This window comes from Bombyx mandarina, chromosome 05 (assembly GCF_030267445.1).
Source record: "Bombyx mandarina strain Sakado chromosome 05, ASM3026744v2".
Lineage (NCBI taxonomy): Eukaryota > Metazoa > Arthropoda > Insecta > Lepidoptera > Bombycidae > Bombyx > Bombyx mandarina.
The window spans coordinates 5,342,819-5,362,748 of NC_143212.1; the positions used below are offsets into that span (position 1 = coordinate 5,342,819).

General features: G+C 36.7%; 2 protein-coding genes across 2 annotated transcripts in view; one reads left to right on the top strand and one right to left on the bottom strand.

Moving 5' to 3' along the window:
- The window catches only part of LOC114241334 (sodium-coupled monocarboxylate transporter 1), a 31,206-nt gene extending 15,615 nt beyond the window's left edge, over nucleotides 1-15,591 (top strand). Inside the window, exons 2-13 of the mRNA XM_089727577.1 lie at nucleotides 201-360; nucleotides 488-553; nucleotides 5,032-5,083; nucleotides 6,287-6,354; nucleotides 6,629-6,783; nucleotides 7,096-7,236; nucleotides 7,715-7,933; nucleotides 8,291-8,430; nucleotides 9,267-9,394; nucleotides 10,417-10,583; nucleotides 14,062-14,224; nucleotides 15,474-15,591. Of these exons, the coding sequence (XP_089583703.1) occupies nucleotides 201-360; nucleotides 488-553; nucleotides 5,032-5,083; nucleotides 6,287-6,354; nucleotides 6,629-6,783; nucleotides 7,096-7,236; nucleotides 7,715-7,933; nucleotides 8,291-8,430; nucleotides 9,267-9,394; nucleotides 10,417-10,583; nucleotides 14,062-14,224; nucleotides 15,474-15,539 (1,525 nt within the window). The 3' untranslated portion in view covers nucleotides 15,540-15,591. The remainder of the gene's footprint in view (nucleotides 1-200; nucleotides 361-487; nucleotides 554-5,031; nucleotides 5,084-6,286; nucleotides 6,355-6,628; nucleotides 6,784-7,095; nucleotides 7,237-7,714; nucleotides 7,934-8,290; nucleotides 8,431-9,266; nucleotides 9,395-10,416; nucleotides 10,584-14,061; nucleotides 14,225-15,473) is intronic.
- A 993-nt stretch (nucleotides 15,592-16,584) lies between these two features.
- LOC114241358 (pancreatic triacylglycerol lipase) lies at nucleotides 16,585-19,631 on the bottom strand. The gene is made up of 5 exons (XM_028172172.2): nucleotides 19,497-19,631; nucleotides 18,680-18,866; nucleotides 18,014-18,408; nucleotides 16,855-17,188; nucleotides 16,585-16,674 (listed from the first exon to the last, which is right to left on the bottom strand). The coding sequence occupies exons 1-5, from the start codon at nucleotides 19,579-19,581 to the stop codon at nucleotides 16,629-16,631; spliced, it is 1,047 nt and encodes a 348-aa protein (XP_028027973.1). The 5' UTR covers nucleotides 19,582-19,631; the 3' UTR covers nucleotides 16,585-16,628.
- Nucleotides 19,632-19,930: the final 299 nt, after the last annotated feature.

Sequence of the window (19,930 nt, forward strand, 5' to 3'; positions counted from 1 at the left end):
AGACCTTAGAACTTATATCTCAAAGTGGGTGGCGCATTTACGTTGTAGATGTCTATGGGCTCCAGTAACCACTCAATACCAGGTGGGCTGTGAGCTCGTCCATCCATATAAGCAATAATAAAAAAATAACTCTATCCATTTTCAGTAGTTCATTAAAATAATTAGCTTACTGGCGCTTCATTATTTAATTTCTTTTTTAGTTTCATTTCAGGTATATCTCTGCTTGGAACGCCCACAGAACTATATCTGTTCGGGACGGCTTATGTGTTCTCACTATTCGGCGCCGTAGCAATGTCTCTTATATTAGGATCAACCTTTCTACCGGTTTTTCATGAGCTCCAAATAACTTCAGTTTACGAAGTGAGTTTTCGACAGTCACAATAATTAAAGAAACATGTTTTTATTATAAATCAAGTAAAGATTAAGATTCCCGGTTACCTACTCGTGAATGCTAAATTTCAATGATATAAGATTATATTACTTTCAGTATTTGGAGCTGCGCTACGACAAACGAGTCAGGATATTTGGTTCAGCTATATTCAGTATATATTTGGTAAGTTTTTACTCGTGGTAGGACCTCTTGCGAGTCCGCTCGGGTAGGTAACACCACCCTGCCTATTTCTGCCGTGAAGCAGTAATGCGTTTCGGTTTGAGTGGCGGGGCAGCCGTTGAGACTAAGTAGGGTGGGGGAGTGGAGGGTGATCGAAGACGCCGTCAGCTCTGATCACAACTGTATCATGTTTACTCTGACAAAGGAAGTGTCAAGAGACAAGCCAAAGGCGAGTACTACAAGGAAATACAATACCAGGGACGTGAATTGGCAATCTTTTATTGAAAAGATAACCCAACTCAAGGAGGACAAAAATCTTGGCACCCAAAGATTGGAAGCGTCAAACACAAAGGAAGAGTTAGAGAATACCATAAACGAGTATGATGCAGTTGTGATCGAAGCTTGTGAAGAGGTCCTTCCGAAAATAAAAAGTAAAACCAAACCGAAGATTCCTTGGTGGACCAAGGAGTTGGAGGTTGAGAAAAAGAAAACACTTACCCTAAAGCGACGAATCCGCTGCGCAGCACCCTGCAGGAGGAGCACCGTCGTAGCCAGGTACCTAAACAAAAAGAAGACTATGAAAATGAGGTAAAGAAAGCCAAGACAAGCAGTTGGAAGGAGTTCTGTGGAAGGCAAAAGAAGGAAGGTATGTGGGATGGGATATATAGGATCTTAAGGAGGGCTACCAGGAGACAGGAGGATGAAATGATGGTGAAAGGCGACAAGGTGCTGACTCCAAAAGAGTCGGTAGAAGAGCTCGCGGATACATTCTTCCCAGACGACAATAGCCAAACCGACTCAGAGCATCATCGGGAAATAAGGAGAGCCGTGGAGCATATAAACGGCCAAGACAGGAAAGAGGAACAGGATCCACCTTTTAGTAAGGAGGAGCTGTTAAGCGCCGCGAGAGCCTCAAACCCGAAAAAGGCACCTGGGGGGATGGAGTGACCGCGGATATTGTCCGGATGCTGGTCGAAGGTGACACGGACTTCCACTTGACGATGGCCAACAGATGTCTAGAATTGGGCCTTTTCCCCACCATTTGGAAGGAGGCCACGGTAGTGGTATTAAGAAAGCCGGGCAAGGAAACTTATACTGCACCAGTCTTATAGACCCATCGGCCTCCTCCCGGTGATGGGGAAACTGCTCGAGAGGATGATCGTCTGCCGTCTCAGTTGGTATCTGGTCCCCAGACTGAGCTCAAGACAGTATGGCTTCGTACCGCAGAAGAGCACGGAGGACTCCCTCTATGATCTGATGGAACACGTACGTGATAAGCTAAAACGAAAACTAATTATAGCTATGGTTTCATTAGACATAGAGGGGGCCTTTGACGGCGCATGGTGGCCCGCCATCAGACTGAGGTTGGCGGAGGAGAAGTGTCCCATCAACATCCGAAGAATACTTGACAGCTATCTGACAGAAAGAAAGGTTAAGGTGAGGTATGCGGGAGAGGAGACGCAAAAAAGCACCAGTAAGGGGTGCGTACAGGGTTCGATAGGGGGACCCATTTTATGGAACCTCCTGATCGACCCCTTATTAAAAAATCTGGAGCAGAGGGGGCACCACGTACAGGCATTTGCCGATGACGTAGTGCTCGTGTTTAGTGGAGAGACGTCGAGCATTAACGCCAGCGCTAGGGAGGCACTTGATTATGTTCTGGAGTGGGGTACCAAAAATAAACTCAAGTTCGCGCCACAGAAGACAAAAGCGATGGTTATAACCAACAGGCTAAAGTATGACACCCCACGCCTGAGCATGGGAGGGATTCCAATTGACATGGACAGCGAAATAAAATTGCTGGGCCTAACTATCGACAATAAATTAACTTTTAATAAACATATCACCCTCTCATGTAGGAAAGCATTGGAAATATATAAGCATTTAACCAGAGCGGCAAAAATAACGTGGGGACTGGACGCGGAAATAATAAAAACAATATACACGGCAGCAGTGGAACCGGTCATCATGTATGCGGCTGGGGCCTGGGCGAAGTCCGCTGCAAAGCTGGCATCTAGAAAGCAACTCAATTTCGTGCAAAGAGGCTTCGCCCAAAAAATATGCAGAGCATACAGAACGGTTTCGCTCAACTCCGCACTCGCAGTGTCCGGGATACTGCCTCTCGACCTCCGTATCAAAGAGGCTGCCACACTATTTGAGATTAAGAAACGAAAAAAGGAGCACGCCTACGGAGATAGGGAGGTCGAGAAGGAAGTAATGTACACCAAAACCGCACACCCTGCATGTAAGCCACACCTACAATATAAACATCTGGAGAACCAGGAGCAGATTAACACCCTGGAAAATTTGCAATTTAAAATTTACACGGACGGCAGCAAGTATGAGGGCAAGGTCGGGGCCGCTTTTTCCTTATGAAAAAACGACCTCGAAATTGAGTCCAAAAAGTTTAAGCTGTCGTCTCACTGCACCGTATACCAAGCTGAACTCCTGGCTCTCCGAAATGCAACGGTGGTGGCCCTGGAAAGGGCTGGATATTAATTTGGAATATTTAGTGATTCCAGGGCTGCCCTTGACACCTTATGCAATAGTGAGACAAGGCACCCTCTAGCAGTACCCGCACAAAATAACATAAGCCAGGCAACACAAGCAGGGAAAACAATCTCGCTATACTGGGTGAAGGCCCATGTGGGGATAGCAGGAAACGAGAGGGCGGATGAGCTCGCGAAATACGCCGCGCTACACTTGAAAACTAAACCAGTGTACGATCAATGCCCGGTCTCATTCATGAAGAGACAAATCCGAGAGGACACTCTCCATGAATGGAATCGGAGGTACACGGAGGGACCCACCGCATCCGGTACAAAAATATTTCTGCCCGACGTCTACATAGCCCAGAAATTTATAAAGTCAGAGAGCATAAACATGCACCTCACGCAAGTACTCACTGGGCACGGCGGGTTCTCGGAGTACCTGAATCGCTTCCGGTGCAAAGAGAGCCCGTCGTGTATTTGCGACCCGGACGTGGCGGAAACAGTCGTCCACTTAATTGTAGAGTGTCCGGTGCATTGTAGTGATCGACTTGAAATTGAACAAAGAATTGGAATCAAAATAGAAATTACAAAACTAAGTCAATTAATCTGTGAAAAAGAAACTAAACAAGACTTCGTAAAATATTGCACCAAAATAATACAAAAAGTAAACTTAAGAAACAAATAAATTGTATATAAAAAAACATATTTTGAAATATGCGGATATATACAAATACTAAAATTAATACATACACAAAATCATCGAATCACTACAATGCCAAAGCAAATTCCTCGTATTCCTCGTAGCGACCTCTAGTTTTAAAATAGAAAAAGAAATGTAAGAAAAATGGAAATATTAAAAAATGTAAATTTAAGATATTATATAGGTATTGTAATTTATTAATGTAAATTTTTATATTGGTAATGTCATCATTAGATAACGTAAAGAAAATGTAAACATAATTATATAAAATGTACAACGAAAAATGTGACAGATAGACAATGGAATGCATATAAGAAGTGAAAATGAAAATATTTCGGAAAAAAGTGAAGCAATAAAATGTATAATAATAAGCATATAAGTAAAATATAAGGGAATTAAAGTATAAGTATAAGAAGGGAACAGAAACGAATATTATATAATTATGGAAAACGAAACATGAACCCAACATCACAAATAGTAAAAAATATAATTGGAAAAATAGCAAAATAGCCTAAAAAATGTCCCTGACAATTACTCGTCAGGGGAACGCGCAATATATTATAAAAAAAAAAAAAACTATACTTGAGACCTTAGAACTTATATCTCAAGGTAGGTTGCGCATTTACGCCGTAGATGTCCATTGGCTCCAGTAACCACTTAACACCAGGTGGGCTGTGAGCTCGTGTACCCATCTAAGCAATAAAAAATAAAAAAGTTCAGTTCATGTATGAATTAGATCTTGAATCAATGTCATGGGCTGGCTATAAGACTATCAAAATCCCTTATTCTCAATCGTGGCACTCTTGATAGAGTGGTCGTGATCGTCATGTAGTGTTGGAGGGGGTAGACTTGATGCGTTTCACGATGTCCCGCCATCTCTCCCTGCTCGAGGCCATTCTACTGCACTTATTTAGGGACAAATGGATCCATTCAAAATTAGTTTAGTTAATCGTTTAGGTTTTCACAAATCGATAATAATAATGTGTAATGTAATCTCCTTTTAATTTTATTGATTTCTTCATACAAAATCGAATCGACGTAATAATGGAAAATATAATTGTTACATATTATTAGTAATACAGACCACAGCTTCCGTTCCGGTAGACTAAGGGGATATTATTTTTCAAATCACAGTCCTCCTTAGTCTAGTAATTACTGGGAATAATGTTTGTAATTTTTTTATGCACAATTTTTAAATAGAAGTAAGTGATTTTTCACCAGACAACAAAGACGAGTTTTTCTTTCTTGTCAAATGGAACAAATTTTTATACCATTTTTATTATTTGTAGATGGCTTGGCTGCCTATAGTGATTTATGTTCCGGCTTTAGCATTCAATCAAGGTACGAGACAACGTAGAAATAAGTAATAATTTAATTTCTTTAATAATATATTATGTAACTCAGAAGATCGTATATGATAATCGATAGTCAACTACTTTGTCCACATTGGACAAAGATTCGTCTCATGTCTTGGCTCTTTGTGTGGGTGTTATCTATATATTCATACATTTCAATAGTATGACTATCAGTCTCTGGAGTCTATAGTACAGTGTGCTTAGTGCGAGTTTTTAACGTTTTTGATAGCGTAAAAGTTAACTCAAATTTGTATTCAGTTGGAACGTTTGCCTATGTTTGCCGCTTGGGGCGCTGTTCTTACGTAATCCTATTTTGGGGCCATTAAAATTATTATTAATTGTTAATTAAAAGAGTTTACTACCCCGAGCCTATCATTCGCCTTTAGTAGTATCGAGTAATTGGAGCAATGAAGCGGGCATACACGATCTTCAACTTCTTTCGGGAGGCTTTTGGATACAGTCCATTATTTTTGCTTAGCTACATCCCTAGCATTGCCTGTTAGTTTATTACTGGTGGTAGGACCTCTTGTGAGTCTGCGCGGGTAGGTACCACCTCCCTGCCTATTTCAGCCGTGAAGCAGTAATGCGTTTCGGTTTGAAGGGTGGGGCAGCCGTTGTAACTGTACTGAGACCTTAGAACTTATATCTCAAGGTGCGTGGCGCATTTACGTTGTAGATGTCCATGGGCTCCAGATACCACTTAACACCAGGTGGGCTGTGAGCTCGTCCACTCATATAAGCAATAAATAAAAAATAGTTGACATCGTAGGAGACTGAAGAGCTGGCAGCTACCTTGAACAAAGAATTAGTCTAGCTATTCAAAGGGAGAACGCTGCCAGTATCTTCGGAACCTTGCCTAAAGGGACTACTTTTAATAATATATTTTAGTTATTATTATTGTTCTTTTTTAAGGTTTTTAGTTTTAAGTTCATTGTTAGAGTTGAATACAAATACTTAAATTATAAAAAAAGAACTAATATAAAAAAAGAAAACAACGTCTTGCGATATCACTGATAGCATTTCCATTTTACGTTAAAGTTGTCGAACGATCCAGCTAGAAAGGCAGAGAGAGCCTTGATTCTAATGTGATTGGAATTTCGACTTTATATCTTGTATTTAAGGAGACCTCATTCACGTTTGGCGTCACTTCTTTGGCTTGTTCCTTAAATGACCTATTTTTTTTTTGCAGTGACCGGATTTAACATACACATTATTTCACCGATTATTTGTTCTGTTTGCATTTTCTATACTTCCTTGGTGAGTGACTTAAAATAACCGAAGATTTACTTTTCTTTAACATTTGATGACACGACCTATTTTGGCGCAGGAATTCCTTTGTAATATTGTTATATTCAACAAGTATGCTATGATGATACCTGAAGTTGAGAAATATTAAGTTTCAATCCGGGAAGCAACGACTAACTTTCTATCCGTTAGGGTTACTTACAAAATTTTATTGATTAAAAAAATTGCTGCTAGATCAAAATGATAATTGTAAGTGAGTTTAAAATGAAAGTTCATTTTATTTTAGGGAGGACTCAAAGCGGTTGTATGGACGGATGTGCTTCAAACCATTGTAATGGTATCAGCTATAATTTTAGTTATATTCAAAAGTACAATAATTGTGGGAGGTATCAACGAAGTTTTGAGACGAAACTGGAGTACCGACAGACTCGCGTTTCCATCGTACGTACAGATTATTGCGTTTGAAAGTTCAGTCAGTGGCAAGCGTGCATATCTTTCAATTATTCCGAGTATTATATGGTGCATGAGCAGCGCTTGAGTTAAAATTCTTTTGCCTGTATTTGCATAATCTTGAATGGTAAATCAATTCTCAACTAATAGATTATATGTATTTATGTATTTAACTTCATTAAAAAAATATATAAGAATTGCATTGATAAAAAATATTTTGTGTTTTCAAAATCTGATTCATCGGGTAACTTCGTCCTTTCGTGAATTATTATTGATTTATCTTTTAAATTTATTCTATTTTAGTTTGACTTTTGATTTAACGGAAAGACACTCAATCTGGTCTGTGTCTATTGGTGCTACATTCTATTGGATTGGGAATATTGCTGTCAATCAATCTATGATGCAGAGGTTCCTCGCTCTCTCAGAGCTAAAGTCTGCTAAACGGTAGGCTAAGTTTTATATATAAGTTTTTCTGTATATTATTTATCTTTTATCATAATTTCTGTGTTTCATGTTATGTTATAGTATTGTATATGTTATATACAATGAAGACTAAAACATCTAAATACATATATATCCCTACATAAGAGTGCTTCACTTATAAACTCCACGGTGAAGGAATAACATCGTGTAATAAAAATCAAACCCGCAAAATTATAATTTGCGTAATCACTAGTGGTAGGACTTCTTGTGAGTCCGCACGGGTAGGTACCGCCACTCTGCCTATTTCAGCCGTGAAGCAGTAATGCGTTTCGGTTTGAAGGGTGGGGCAGCCGTTGTAACTATAGTTGAGACCTTAGAACTTGACTCCAGGTGGGTGGGTGGGCTGTGAGCTGTCCACACACCTAAGCAATAAAAAAAAAACTAATTATTTAAATTAATTACATTCGTAATCTACACCGAAATTTATATTATATTCTAGGGCAATTTGGGGTTTTCTTTTTGGAGTCTTCGTAATAGTTTTTATATGTGGATACAGTGGATTGGTTGCATATGCTAAGTACTATGAGTGCGATCCATTGGATTCTAAATTGGCTCTGGCTAAGGACCAGTTATTGCCGTTGTTGGTGATGGATGTATTTGCCGATTGGGAAGGAATGCCCGGAATTTTTATTGCGGGAGTATTCAGCGCTGCTCTAAGGTACGCCCGAAGGAACCTATTAAGTTTTAAAAAAAATATTTAAGAAGTCAAAACCTAATTAATGCATTGACAGTAAATTGTTAAGAGTTTTTCACTGAGAGCTTCTTACTTTAAAATTTATTTGGTGAAAAATAAGCGTGCTTGTTTTTTCTTGACCTCATCTATGTTTTACACTAAGGAAATGACTTGCATTGAAAGAGAGAAATTTCTTTTCAACCTTCTTTTCCAAGAACTGTTTCTCTTTGTTAATTATGTAACCTTAGATAATCTTATTACAAAATTAAATAGAACATATTGTATTCTAAGACTTAAGCACTAAAACAGAATATACTTTTATTAGTTTTAACATTTTTGTAGTTCGTTATCTACTGGTCTTAATTCTATGGCTGCGGTAGTTTTAGAAGATTTCTGGAAGCCTTTCTGTAAAGTACCGACACCCAAACAATCTCAAATTATTGTTCGTTTAGTCGTCATCATTCTCGGCTGTATTTGTTTTGGTAAGTTTACGAAAGTAAAACTTAAATTTTTTTAATCTTTCTGAGAATTGAATGAAACCTAAGTAAAATCTTAATACAGCAAAAGGAGGAAAATCCGTTTTAACATTTTGATTTTCGTAAATTTAGTTTTTTAAATTTAATTCCAAATATAATCTTTAACTACTATCCAAATCCAAATTCAAACATTTTCATATTTTTTTTTTTTTTTTCCTACTTGTAGTTTTCATTAAGACTATCTTTTTGGTTTCATCTCGCGTTTATTTTTTTTCATTCTATTACCTTTCTTACATTTCGAACACTTCACTTTTCGTGATCACAGGTTATTCTCGGTCCTGTATTTGAAAAGTCGTAAATATTATCCAAAATAATTAACCACAGATATTTTATTTCTTACACATTTATACCTGTTCTTTTGGCTAAGCATAGCATTTCTACCAACAATTTAAAGTAAAAAAATCATACGTCCAAGACAAAACGGCGTAGCAAACTTAAGGGACATCGTTTATTTATTACTTATATTATCGGAGTGTTAAAACATTTTACTAGCTGGACCTGTATCTATCTATCTATCTATATGAATAACATAATTTTTGAAAAATTAAAGACGTCCAATTAACTTGAATACTTGCACACAGATCGAGGACCGATGACAATACGAGTAACTATAACAAATTTATAATCGTGGTTGAATGTCCTGACCAGAATAGCCACGATAAAAATTAAGATTGCGTTAATAGTACGACTATGAAGCATTCTTTTAGTTGTTTTTTTTTCTCCTTATTCTATTGATTGCATACATGTTACAATTTTTTTAAAGTTATATAACTTTTTTCTAGGTTTAGTGTTCGTAGTTGAAAAACTAGGCTCAGTACTACAATTAACGATGAGTTTATCTTCAGCTTCTATGGGACCTCTTGCAGGAGTGTTTCTGATGGGACTGTTCTTGCCGTTTATAGATTCAACTGTAAGTTTACACGATCCTATGTGATCCTTATCTGATATCAATAGAACAAAGCTATGTCCAACTGCTGATACAAGAGCCTGCAGACAGCTTGATGCTTCATTTCGCATTGGTTTCGATTAAAACATCTTTGCGTTGGGTGAGAATTTGCATTGTGTCATCTTTAGAATAGTCTCTATCTATTTAAATACAGGAGGACAAAGTCGTCATTGATTTGTAGTAATAAGAAAAGTTAAATGATTTTTGATTTTCCACACATTAGATTTTCCCATGTTATGTAATAATAATGCGATAAAATTGAATGTTTATGTTAAATTAGATCATCTATTAGATTAGAACGTCTTTTAATATGACTATTTTGACTGGCATTTACTATTTTTGTGTATCAGCCATATTACCTTAGTTTACAGTCCCGGGCATTTTTTAAACAATATATGTATATGATATCTAATGATTTGAGCAAAAACAAATAAGACAATAAATACTGTGTTCCGAACAAGTTTAACAACCATATACAGTACTTGACGGTAAGTTTTGCACATCGACCTTTGAAAGAGACAACCGAGTAAATTCGGTTTCATAGAGCGTTGTCTCTGTCGCAAATACCTTTAAGACGTTTGTCATTTGTTGTTCAGGTGCGGTGGTATGTCGGACTGTTAGTGTTTCGTACGACAGAGATAGCACTCTATGAAGCCCAAGTTACCCGATTGTCTCTTTCCAAGGGGCGAAGTGCAATATTTACCATCGGGTACTGTAATTGTTAAATCTGTTCGAAGCACAGTATTGTCTTATTTGTTTTTATTAGTAATGTCTTATTAGATATTTTTTTAAAACGACTGTTAAACCTGTACGGAACACAGTATTGTCTTTTTTTTTTGCTCAAAGCATTAGATATTACATATTTTGTTAAAAAAATCCTCTATAAGTTTTACCTTTGATTTTTTCCGATGTGGCATGTAACAACACCTCTTTTCTACCGAACAACGTATTCCGACTTTAGTCAACGTGTTTTTTTTGTATTCTAGGATGCACTGTGTGGTGGGATAATTGGTTTGCTATCCGCTTGGTGGGTAACAGCACAGTCTCAATTTGCGATTGCAAAAGGCCTAATGAAATATAATGAAAAGATCAGATTCACTAATAACTGTAGTTACACTTTTAAATCAGCAGTCGTTCATGCTACAGAGAGCAGGTCAGTTTTTTTTAACATACAGGCACACCAATCGCATGAATTCTTTTTAAGTTCTTACCTGACCATTGAACACCATCAGATATGATGCCGAATCTCAGTCGGTTCTATAATCGACTTATGGCCCATCCATCATAGCGAAAGGCCTGATTGCACACGGTATACATATATAAGTTTTATTTTTATTTTTTATTACCATTGTAGGCAGACGAGCATACGGCCCACCTGATGGTGAGTGGTTACCGTCGCCCATGGACTTCAGCAATGCCAGGGGCAGAGCCAAGCCGCTGCCTACCGTATAGAAAGAGCGGTGGTTACTATCTGTGCGGCCTCACAATCGCCGTAAAAACAGCAAACGTACATAATTACGATAATGTGTTTGTTTTTGAAGTCGTCGTGGCCTAAGGGATAAGACGTCCGGTGCATTCGTATCGAGCGATGCACCGGTGTTCGAATCACGCAGGCGGGTACCAATTTTTCTAATGAAATACGTACTTAACAAATGTTCACGATTGACTTCCACGGTGAACGAATAACGTCGTGTAAGCGTAAAAGTTAACTCAAATTTGTATGGAGTTATAACGTTTGCCTACGTTTGCCGCTAGGGATGCTGTTCATACATACAACTTTGAGTTAACTTTTACGCTATCGAGAACGTTAAAAAACTCGCACTAAGCACACTGGTGTACTCGTATCGAACGACGTGATTGTGTCTGTCTTCAAATCCCATAGGCAGATCCTATCTTTTCTGATGAAATACGTGTATAACTAATGTATACAAGCGAGCTCTAAGATGAAGGGTAGTAATCGTGTAGTAATCGTGTAATCACACCCGCAAAATGAATAATTTACGTGTTGTATATATATTTGGAATATAGACCACAAACCTCAGGGTGAGCGGTGGTGTCTGATCGTAAGCCTCTATCGGTTCTTATCACCATGCTATAAAATAAATCTACCCCAGTAAATGTCGCGACAAGCCTTAATCACTACATAGTATAAAACAAAGTCGCTTTCTTTGTCCCTATATCCCTTGGTATACTTATGCCCGTTTTCACCGACAAGTTCCCAAAGTGGTCCTACGTAGGAAACACTTTAGACAGGAGATTACCTAAATCAACCACCTACCTAAATTCATTTTCACCATGCTTTGTGCTAAGTTTTAAGGAGTTTCTTAGTTAGGTGACGTTTTAATGTTTTGATTTGAGTGCTGTTTTATCGATAAAAATATGTGATCCGCGATTACCTTTAAAATATCCATCAAATAAAAGAATAATAAATATTAATGACAATAAATCATAATTATACGTCTCTGGTATATAATTTATTAAAAAAAACCCAATCTGTTATATAAATATGAAATTGAATAACGCACTTTAGTCGTGAATGTCAATAATTCAATTTTCAGTTTAAATTAAAAAGTTAATGTCAAACTAAAAACTTCAAACAAAAGTGACCAAAAAAAATTTGTGGATTTAATTCATTGAAATTGCTGAAAGTATCGGCAGATTGCCATTAATCTGGCAAATAATAATAATAAATTCGTTATTCTTCATTATCATTTTGAAATCAAATTATGGCGGAAAAAAAAAACGTGGCCAAAACTTTACGACCGAAGAAAAAGATAAACTTGTGAAGTTATTGGCTTCCAACAAAGAAATTATATTAAATAAAAAAAAAACAGATGGCTGTACCAATGAGGCGAAAAATAGGGCCTGGTTAAATGTGACCGACGAATTTAATGCGTCTACGACTGTTTACAGGTAAATAAATAAAAAATTTCAACAAAGTTTTTGTATTTAATGATATACCGCTATAATCAGAATACTAAAAAAACCGTATCGTATTAATAACTACGAATATAAAAGTTGAAATAATTTCAGGACTAAGGACTCATTGATGAAAGTGTGGGATAAACTAAAAACTGAGAGCAAATTATACTATCAATCCGCTAAGCTGAGCGTAACTAAAACTGGTGGTGGTCCTGGAGAAGTGAAAATTGATCCTATTCTGGAGCAAGTCTACAGTACACTTCTCGGCCGAGTTTGCACAGGCATAATAGGCGTGCAAGACTGTACTGCTAATGTTTTGAATGTGGTGGAAAATGAATCACCAATAAAAGAGAGATGTGCACAGAAAATACTGCGACAGTAGAGGAGTTTGTTGCAGAAAAGAAAATCAAATTCCAGTTGAAGTATGAATCATTAATAATTTTTTTGTGCCTTCATCACCAAATGTTCTGTAAAATTCTAAGTATGAATAATAGTAAGACCTACTATTATTGTTCCAGAATTATAGTACAAATAATACACCACTATGGTCAAGGAGACGACCACGATTATCACTCAGTAATGAGAAGACAGGGGCTATGTCTTCGCTTTGTACAAGTTTTCAAAATGTGAACAAAAAGAAAGAGGATATAGAAGACATAAAAAGACAACTTCTTCAGGAAGAATTAGAATATAAAAGGAAGTTTTACAAGTGCTCATTAGAGGCAGCAGCAAAGGAAGTCGAAATTAAGAATGAAGTCTTACATCAATGATTAAAATGTAATTTAAAATAATAATTTATTTTTACTTAACTAAAGATTACAGGTAAATGAGTAATAAATAAAAACCTGACTGCAAATATTAACTTTCTTTTCTTTCAGTTGGTATTAAAATAGTAGCAAGAGCTATAATGAACATTAATTTGGAATTGGCTATTTATTAGTTTTTATTTTATACCCATAGAGCTATAATTAAAATTTACTCAAACACTCATTCACTCCAAAAACCTTACTTTCATTTTTAGGGTAAAAAAATATTTTTTTCTAATAAAAATAGCACAGTTTCTTTTGATAGCCTATACCTAAAGACAAAGTCTTTGTCATTGTATTTTCCGAAATCTTCAGTTCTCTGACGATACAAGCGTGGCCTTTTAAGTACAGAATGACTAGAAACTAACTGTAAAGACTCAACTGCTTCCAAACTTTCTAAAAATAGAGTTAAATCATCATCCATTGTAAAAATGGTTTTCAAACCTTTTGAATGTTATGTATTGAAATAGATGACAGCAGACATAAAACTGTCTTCTAGTGTTAGGAGACAGTTAAGGAACGAAATATCGGGTTCCTAAATTTAGGGAGCCTTTTAAGAACTTAGGAGATACCTAAAGGTTGGTGAAAACGAATTTTTAATTAGGGGCTCCTTAAATGCAGTTAAGGGATCCCTAAATGTCGGTGAAAATGGCCATTAGTTCTTTAAAACTACGCAACGGATTTTGATGCGGTTTATTTTAATAGATAGAATGATTGAAGAGGAATGTTTAAATGTATAATAAAATCCATTAAATAGCGGAGAAATACTGTTATTTTTGAGGTTTCTAATGTGATGTCCTAAATAATCAATAATAAAATTTCATGTTTCCGAAGCGAAGCGAAGGCGGTTCGCTAGTATTTTATAAGTTGTTTAATGTAATAGATTGATGCGTTTAATTCTAGCGAGGTGCCAGCTTTGTACCGTATTTCATATTTATGGTTCACTGCGCTGGGTTGTATTGTGACCGTAACGATGTCATGTTTAGTTTCGTTAAGGACTTCGAATAAAGTTAAACGTGACATAAGAACATTTGCTCCTGCTATTAGGAAGTACTTAAACAAACGGGTGAGTGTTTTATTTTTCATTTGTTTTAATTGAATGGAGTTCTTTTGTTTTTGTGTTCCACTATTGATTTTTTGTTTTTCTCTAAAATTGCTGCAGTCACTATCGTCGCCCATATATGTATACATCATATGTAGTGAAGATTCATTAAAAATGGATTCGCTCCGTAATAAATAATGAACCTTCGGAATTTAGTTTTTATCTCTCTCGTTGGGCGAATGAGGTTTGGGTCCATCTAATATTATGTGTGTACTTAAACCTATCACAACGTAAATCAATCTTGGGACACCCACCATGAGACATGAGGTCGAAACCTCGAATTCAGAACAGAAACAGAAAGTATGGGTCGACATAAATTTATAGTTAAATTTACGAAAAATCACGTTCCGTTGATTGTATTCGTTAAAACAAATCTAATGACTCCAAACCCGGACGAGTCATGACTATTCAAGATATTCTTATGTAAAATAATTATATTGTCATTACAAGTATACTACTATATTAGAAGAACATTATATTGTCATGTCGCGTGGAGCATTGCTCCGGGCTCCGAAATACCAGCTACGGATTGTCGATAATGTCGATGATCATTCTGACGGATCATTTGGAACCTCTGGGTCTGCGGAGGGACTTTGCTTCTCTCTGTATTTTGTACCGAATGTTCCATGGGGAGTGCTCTGAAGAACAGACATGATTCCATCATCTCGTTTTTACTATTGCACCGCCTGCTACCGGATTAGAGTTCATCCATATTACCTGGAGCCACTGCGTTCATCCACACTGCGTTTCCACAGTCCTTTTTGCCACGTACCATTCGGCTTTGGAATGAGCTTCCCTCCACGGTGTTTCCCGAGCGCTATGACATGTCCTTTTTCTTAACGGTAGGCAGCGACTTGGCTTTGCCCCTGGCATTGCTGAAGTCTGTGGGCAACGGTAACCACTCACCATTAGGTGGGCCGTATGCTCATCTGCATACAACGGCAATAAAAAACATTAATATTATCAAATTAGAGATCAATTAGTAAAAGTATTAATTACGAGCTGACCCGGCAGACTTCGTAGTGCCTCATTCGATAAATAAAAGACACATCAAGGGGACACATCAAAGGAAAAAAAATATGTTTGTTTTTATATAATTCCGAGCTTTTTTATATTTTCTCACCTTTCAATACCAAAATTTGCCAAATCAGTCCAGCCGTTCTCGAGTTTTAGCGAGACTAACGAACAGCAATTCATTTTTATTTACTTTCAGGAACAAAACGATTTCAGCATGGACGAGAAATGTAGATTTAACATTATACCGGAAGCCTTCAATTGATACTATGATACTCGTAGATAAACATTGTACATATAATAAATAAGTTAACATTTTTAGTTTTTCATTTTGATAGTGTTAGTTGAACCACATCAGTCCACAGCGGATATGATGTTAAGCCGTTACTGAAGTCTATCATCACAACTACTACTAATAGCCGCTTCCCTTATATCATGAAGATACTTCATTTATACTAAGATCAATATTTTTTTAAGAATGGCCATCAACATAAACATATTATAATTCACAGTTTTTTTAACGCAATCCCAAGAACTAAATGGTTATGTAACGATATTCATAACTCAAACAATTTAAAGTGTAACTAAGTAGAGTAATATTTTAAAAACGTAAAATTCTTTATAAATCTATTCAACAAAAACCTAATGTTACGTAATGACCGTGACAGCAGTGAGTACTGTTTAAAATCGTTTAGGTAATTGAAAATGCTTAATGATATCTTCCTTATCAAAATACACTCAATTTTTCCTCTTGACTGATATTGGTTGTAGTTACTTAAAATCGTGTTAATTGCTTATTTATGATTACAATAAAATATGGTGAAGGTTGTTATTACCTACAATTTGTTTACGATAACTCGATCTTCCATAAGTCCATATGATGCAAGATAAGTTAAGCGATAGGTTTCATGCTAATGCTTCTAGAATTATTTGCTTTAAGAATCCTTTGGTTCGATATTAATAGAGATGTAACAAGCATCTACTTAATCATGAAAACAAACTTAATTAAATTAGACTTTCATCTACTATCGGATTTAAGTACTATTCACTATATGTATACAAGGTACTATTCGATAGTTTTTCTTATAATACTTGATTCATATTGTTTTACCGATAGAGGCGACGTGCACACTGAGTGACCATTTTGTTTTAAACAAGAAAAAAAGGTATAATTTAAATTCATATACCATTACATAACACCGATTATTAAAATCTGTTATTGCCGCTGTGTTTAAAATAATTATAATCGTATCATAATTATGTGCATTGTTAACAAGTAGGTAAGTGTCATTAATGAAAAACAATGGATGTTATCGTCGAATTTTGCTTTATTTAATTAACAGATATCGTATTTTTAGAAAGGCCAACTGCTGCCAGTTCTGAGTCCGTAGATTCCGTTTCTGTAATAAAATATGAAAAAAAAAACACATTAAAATTTGAAAAGAACAATAATAAGCATTTCGATTAAATCGTTACGACTTTTCCAAGGAGAGATTTCGGTTCATTTCTAATGTTTTAATTTAATAGATTCTATGGTAGGTAATAAATTAATATGGTAGGTAAAAGTAATTACAACTTACCCGCGCTTACCAAATACGGCATTACCCATGTTGAAGGTACCTCCAGAGCACTGATTGTTCTGAGCCTGATTGAGGTTGTTACATAGTCTGCCAACGAAACGATTGTGACGAACAGTGGAGGCGTACAATTCGTAGGCTCGACTGTGAGAGCAGGTACTGACTCTGCAACCCGGTTGGGGGTTTCTGCCACCGTTGGGGTAAAAGTCGCCATGAGCAATGCGATCAAAAATACCGAGAAGACCACCGTCGGTGTGGATTGCCTCCACATAAGCTCCTGCGTTACGGTTCAGGGCTTGGTTGTTACCACCCCACCTGGGCCCAGCCGGATCCAAACCTGGAAATTTAATGTATTATTATAATGGTGACATAGTATGAGATTTGTTGGGAGCCTACGAAACATAGTGCTATTAAAATGGTCACTCTACCCCTGATAATGGCGCATTTTTTTTGTAATTTTTCTTAAATTGTAACAATCTTTAACTTATAAGTATTTATATATACAAGGAGACTCACAGCACAAGATGCCGATCGCACCTTAAAATGACAGCACACTATGCACATCAATGGCCTAGAGTTACTAATTGTGTGCGATGATATTTGATATTCATATTAGCTTGTTATATCTATGTTTGAATGTTATTCGGTCTGCGGGTTTTCCTAAGCTCGTCTAGAGTGCACCGTAGCCCACTGAGTTTCTCGCCGGATCTTCTCAGTGGGTTTCTCTGAGGTTGAGCTGTGAGCTCACCTACCCATCCGCGTATACCTAAAATAGCCCCTTAGACTACCAGCGAACAGGTAGCGCCGTTAACTCACACTCAGTATATTTTTTATTCCATAGACGGATGAACAAGCTCACGGCTTTGAATGACTGCAACACTTTTCCGCCCGATAACGGCGATATAAAGCGGTTAGCGAAGAGCTCACTCTGTGGCATTCGTTTCTGCAAGGTTGTGGACTCGCAAAGATCGAGCATTACCTTGTAATCGCTTTAAGTAAATGAAGATTATTGTTCCTTTTTGCGTGACAAGAACGATTACAATATATTTATGGTTAAATTAAATTGATACGGCTTTCCGTTTGTTTGGTTTAGGCAATAATGTTGTTTTGGTTCACAGAGCGATTCCATTACGACAATTTCCTAAGTTATAAACAAACTAACCGGTAACCCTGTTGGGTCTGCCACCAGCCTGTCGTCCAGCGTTACCGACAACGTGCGCGCCCAAGCTGAAGCCAATCAGGTGGACTCGACCCCAATTCCCGCCTCCGTTGTTGATGAGCCACACCAAAAAGTTGCCAAGGAACTGTCCGACACTCGGAACTCCATTGACGGCAGTGTTGTATAGACCGTTGGCAAGACCACGCCAGTCCACAACAATAACGTTGCAGTCGGAGACGGCCAGCAAGGCGGGGCGGATCATGGTGTTCACAGCGGAGTTTCCGTTGCTGTTCCAGCCGTGGACAATAACAAAGAGAGGCAGGTTTCCATTGTAGTTCGAGTTCCGGATAGAGTTGACATTGCCATTTGTAATAACTTGATGGTTGTTTTGGTTACGTCTGCGAACAATTTGTAACAATTTTCAAAATGCTATATCAAATACATATACATGTATGTACATATATAACTTTATACCTTATACCTTTAATATGGTCATTCTATATAACGGATAAGCTTATAAGCACGACAACGTGTTAGGCGTGTTTGGGAATAAGCAATCGACAATTTATTTTAATGTAAAGTTATATAATTTATTATAGTTAGTTGTCAAGGATAGTTAATAATTTAAAATGATTTTTTAATCTTCAAAATAATTAATGCTCGACTTACCTGGTGAAAAGCCAGTATTGGTTGTTTGCACCGTTCCTTGACATAAGGATGTCTTCCTCAGCCGGTTCGTCCAAGTCGACGAGGTGAGGAACACCCTCGCCATCAGGCATCCACACGTAACGGCTTACACCTTCCACATAATGACTGTTGTCTCCAGGGATCATGGGGATAGCATTGCCAGAAGACACTAAAATAAGAAAATTTTAATTTGTTTCAACGTTGACTAATGACAAATCAACTCTTTAGTTTATTGAATTCTTTTAAACGACCAGAAAATAGTAACCGTAAGATATAGGAGTTTATTTGTGTTGCAATGTCGAGTGGACATATTATTAGCTTTCTTAATACTCAAACAGTAAAATGTGGTTTATTGAAAGTTATAGAGAGAAATTGAACGGAATATTAGGTAAAAATATACCCGCGATAATCGATTATTTCAGATAAATTTCAGAAAATAAATGTCGAATTTTTATGTTATGATCAATGGAAAGAATTGAACTGTTTGTGGATTCTTTAAAATGTAAATAATAATACCATGACCGTATGAATATTTAAATAGGCAAATACAAAGCAATTTCCTTTTTATGTTACTGAGGGACTGCTGACGAGCTTTAATAACAAAAATGTAAGCTGTCTTTTTAAAACGATAATAACAAAACTAAAAGAAATTGCAATACAAAAATGAATTTACTGAGATGTCAGTGATTATGATCGACCATTGGGTGGCAATTAAATATCCTGAGATGATTTACAATTATGTGATATAAGATGATAATGCGAAAGTGGTGGAACTGGTGAAAAATGGTGGGATACTAACATGCTATTAAGCCAGCCAGCACTAGGAGGAGCTTCATGTTGCTCGCAATCGTGAAATATGGGAGCCGGCAAGAGTATTTATTCATAATTAATTATCTAATCAGTTGTGGGTGCTGCCTGTAAGACCCTACGATTATGTAGGTACATGTTCTTTATCTTCAGAACATATTGACGCAATATGTTAAATAATAATAATTTTAGTTATTATATTGTTTTTATTTATTCAATTCTATAACAACATGTTAATTGATATTTATTAGTTTGTTCGTGAGGACTATTACTTTGAATTTTAGACAGTCCCAGGAAAAATCATGACCCGGTTAGTTAGTTTTTAAACAGTCTGACTGAAGACCAGCAGTAAAAGTGCAATATTTTACAAATAGCGAAAAAAGGTACGTTACATTGTTTTATTTAGTCATAAAACTTTCTTTTAAC